Source organism: Sapajus apella, unplaced genomic scaffold (assembly GCF_009761245.1).
Source record: "Sapajus apella isolate SASKATOON/1434 unplaced genomic scaffold, GSC_monkey_1.0 scaffold55, whole genome shotgun sequence".
Lineage (NCBI taxonomy): Eukaryota > Metazoa > Chordata > Mammalia > Primates > Cebidae > Sapajus > Sapajus apella.
Window position 1 is genome coordinate 9,876,485 of NW_022436995.1, and position 4,346 is coordinate 9,880,830.

General features: G+C 50.1%; 1 protein-coding gene across 1 annotated transcript in view; it reads left to right on the forward strand.

The window, feature by feature from the left end:
* NOX5 (NADPH oxidase 5) overlaps positions 1-4,346 on the forward strand; it is a 28,609-nt gene that overhangs the window by 4,471 nt on the left and 19,792 nt on the right. Inside the window, 1 exon segment of the mRNA XM_032244632.1 lies at positions 488-722. Coding sequence (XP_032100523.1) covers positions 488-722 — 235 coding nt within the window.

The window sequence follows — 4,346 nt, forward strand, 5'->3', positions numbered from 1 at the left end:
CACCACCACAGCCAGCTAGTTTTTGTATTTTTAGTAGAGATGGGCTTTCACCATGTTGGCCAGACTGGTCTCGAACTCCTGACCTTAAGTGATCCGTTCGCCTCAGCCTCCCAAAGTGTTGGATTACAGACGTGAGCCACCGTGCTGGGCCCCTGTGTATTAACTTATTGGGGTTTACTTACCAAAACATATCTCAGATTCTTCCATCCTTTTCTATTAACTGTTTTAACATTGGAAAGTAAAGAGAAGTAATAAAAAAAAAAAAAAATAGCCGTGGTTGTGACATCCAGCACTCTGGAGTCCCCTTTCAGCTCCACGGAGCTGTGCAACTGTGACCAAGTCACTTGACCTCTCTGTTTCCTGGTGTGAAGGAAGCCGGCCTGCTTGCCAGACTTGGTCGACCACAGCTGGAGAGGGTCTTTAGGTTCAGACACGCGTGGTCCCCACCCCACCGCGCCCCTCTGAGCGGAGCCCGCCTCCCTTGCAGCGCTACCCACTGGCTGACGCCCCCCGCCTCCCGCCCACACCCCCGCCGGCCGCGCCCGCTGACTCGAGCCTACTGGCACAACCACCGCAGCCAGCTGCTCTGCCTGGCCGCCTACGCAGGCCTCCACGTGCTGCTCTATGCACTGGCGGCAAGCGCGCACTGGGACCTCGGCACCAGCGTCATTGTGGCCAAGGGCTGCGGCCAGTGCCTCAACTTCGACTGCAGCGTCATCGCGGTAGACTGTGCCAGCACAGGCGGGGAAGCAAGCAGGGGCTCCAAGGGGGGCTCCTCCTAGGCAGAGCGACACACAGAGGACACCTGAAATGCCAGGGCAGGGTGGCACCTTAGAAATCAGCTGGGCCAACGCCCAGAGGTGGTGGATGCCACCCAGAGAGGGACAGCAGCTTGTTCACAGGCACACAGCCAGTAGGTAATAACATAACTGGCATTTTTGTGCACTATGCATCAGGCACGTGCTGAGTAGGCTCCATTTGATCTTCACAACTCCCCTCTGGTGGAGTCCTGTGCAGGTCCACCTTCAAGAGGAAACCCTACAAGAGGCCTTGAATACCAGATCATGGAGTTGGCATGTGGTTCTCTGACTTGCAGATGAGGTCTCTAAGAGGTGGTTTTTAACCCAGATACAATGGATCTCAGGATCTCAGCTCATTGCAACCTCTGCCTCCTGGGTTCAAGCAATTCTCCTGCCTCAGCCTCCTGAGTACTGGGATTATAGGCGACCACCACCACACAGCTAATTTTTATATATTTAGTAGAGATGGGGTTTCATTATATTGGCCAGGCTGGTCTTGAACTCCTGACCTCATGATCTGCCCACCTTGGCCTCCCAAAGTGCTGGGCTTACAAGCATGAGCAACTCCACTTGGCCTCTAAGAGTTTTTAATCACACAACTACTCCCATTAAAACAAAGGCCCTTTTGTGATTATCTCCATGCCCTATTATCATTAGCTAATAGACTTAAAGGCACAAAGTAACTAACTAAAGGGGAAGATTCATCATTGACGAGCAGGAATGCCCACCTCTAGGTCAGATATGCTTCTAGATATCAGCTTCTTGTTAAAGTGGGTTTTGTGAGTTTTGTTTTACATTTATTTTTATTATTTTTAATTGTTAATTTTAATTTTTGTGGGCACATAGTAGGTGTATATATTTATGGGCTACATGGGATGTTTTGATACATACAATGTGTAATAATCACATCTTGTGAATTGGGGTACCCATTCCTAGAGTGGGATTTGCATTAACAGTGTAACCAGCTGACAAAGAGTTCATTCCAGGGGTGGGAGGCGTGTGACTTATTTTCTTGGTCACTTGCTCTTGCATTATCAACACAACTGTCAATCTGTGGTTTCTCTGCCGGGAAACTTATAAAGCTACTTGTCCTTCCTGTGAGGGGTAGTTAGCTGAGTTTCGGTAACGCCAAATACCGGAACCTGCAAGTCCACATCCTTGGCACGCATAACTATACTGAAGGCAAATGAGCAATGAGAGGACCCTGGTCAACACTCTGCATTTAGGAAAGTCTGCTCCTCCTCCAAGGCACCTCGAGAACTAATGTGGCACACACCCATCTGACATAGGGACCAAATGAGGGCACCAAGTCCACAGAGATATTTTATTTATTTAATTTATTCTATCTATCTATCTATCTATCTATCTATCTGTCTATTTGAGACAGGGTCTCTGTCTTTCACCCAGGCTGGAGTGCATAGCTCACTGTAACCTCAAACGCGTGGGCTCAAGCAATCCTGGGCTCAAGCAATCCTGGACTCAAGCAATCCTGGGCTCAAGCAATCCTGGGCTCAAGCATTCCTCCTGCCTCAGCCTCCTAAGTAGCTAGGACTACAGGAGCATACCGCCATGTCCAGCTAATTAAAAAAATTTTTTTTCTATAGAAACAAGGGTCTTGCTGTGTTGCCCAGGCTGGTCTCAAACTCCTAGGCTCCAGTGATCCTCCTGTCTCAGCCTTCCAAAGTGCTGGGATTACTGGAGTGAGCCACTGTGCCTGGCCTGTATATTAAATATTAGTAAAAGTATAGGTGTTTCTCATGTGTTTAGATAAAAATTAATACAAATAGACATTCTGTAACTTTCTCTTCCCACCCCAATTCTGGAAACTCTCCTCTGGAGACCCCAGCTGTGAACCAGGGAAGCAGCAGGCATGGGGGCAGGGGAGTTTGGTGCGTGTCCTGTTCAGAAAGCACAGCTAGCTCAGGAGGCTGCAGGAGTTGGCTGGGAAAAGCGGACAAGGCAGACAGAGAGTGAGGTGGGGCTCTCTGCCACTCTGCCTGGCCAGGTGCTGATGCTCAGACGCTGCCTCGCCTGGCTGCGGGCCACGTGGCTGGCTCAAGTCCTACCACTGGACCAGAACATCCAGTTCCACCAGCTCATGGGCTACGTGGTGGTGGGGCTATCTCTTCTGCACACTGTGGCTCACATTGTGAATTTTGGTGAGTGATCCGGGGCAGAGTTGGGTTGGGGAGAACCTGGAGCAGCTCCAAGCCCAGAATACAGGGCCCAGGCACCCTGAGTGCCCTGCCTGCTCAAAGGTGAGAGAAGGGGTGCCCTGGATAAACCAATGCTCTGGACAAATTTTCTGCCTGTGCTAGTATCTGATAGTACAGGGTGGGGATCCCAAGGGAAGGTGGAGTGGGAAAAGCTGGTCTTGCAGTCATTCAGATTTCTGGGCTTGTTTCCAGCACTCCAGGCTCAGGCAGAGGCCAGCCCTTTCCAGCTCTGGGAGCTGCTGCTCACCAGGAGGCCTTGAATTGGCTGGGTGCACGGCTCAGCCTCCCTGACAGGTGTCGCTCTGCTGTTGCTGCTCCTCCTCATGTTCACCTGCTCCAGCTCGGGCATCCGCAGGAGTGGCCACTTTGAGGTGCTCCAGTCCCTGCCCTTTTGCTTCCCCCAAGGCCAGGGTTCTATCTTCATTTCTTTCTGTGTCCCTTCTACTTTACTCCAGAGCCCAGGAAAGTCCCAAGCTGGTCTGCGTGTTATCTGCATGTGATTTAGGGCCTGCTGCTGGGTTCTGCCACTGGACTGTAGTTTGTGTCTGCCAAGTGTAGACGTTTTGCTCTGGGAGTGTCTGCCTTTCTGCTGGCTTATCTCTTTAACCTATTTGGGTTAAGTTGGACTTAAAACAGCACAGGGAGGGGAAGAAACACAGGCTCGGCAGGTTTTGAATCCCCACTCCCCTGCTTACTGGTCACTCCACCTTTCCAAGCCTCAGTTTTCTCATCTGTAAAATGGAGGTGTAATTCTCAATGTTATTTTAGGAATTATTGGCGATAATTCATGTAAAACCACTAACTACATACCTAGCATGTAGGTGCTCTGAAAATGTCAGTTCCATCTTTGCTTCCATCTCTCCAGCTTCCTCAAGATGCAGAAAGTCACAGACGATTTGGTTTGGAGACCTTGACAGTCTCCTGGCCTAGGCACATCAGAAATAGACATATATGAATACCTACTGTGGGCCAGCAACAAGCCTTAGAAGTAGGAATCAGAAGCCTCATTTGACCGATGAGGAATCTGACATGCAGAAAACTAATAAAATTGGCTAAGAGTCCATAGCTTTAGAAGGTGCCAAAATCGTCTTCCACTATTTCTTCTCCACTCCCAGGAAGCCATTGCTGCCTTTTCTTCCTTCCTTCTGAGAATGGATCAGGGGATCGGGATATTGATGCTCATAATCCCTGTGGGGGCAGTCCACTCTGCCCAGAACCTCCCAGGCAGATATTTCAGATGTTTGCCTCTGGGATCAGAAATCTTCCCTCAAAGGCTCCCTTGGCCAAGCCCTCGGAAAAAGAATCTTCCCAACCCCAACCTCTCACCCAA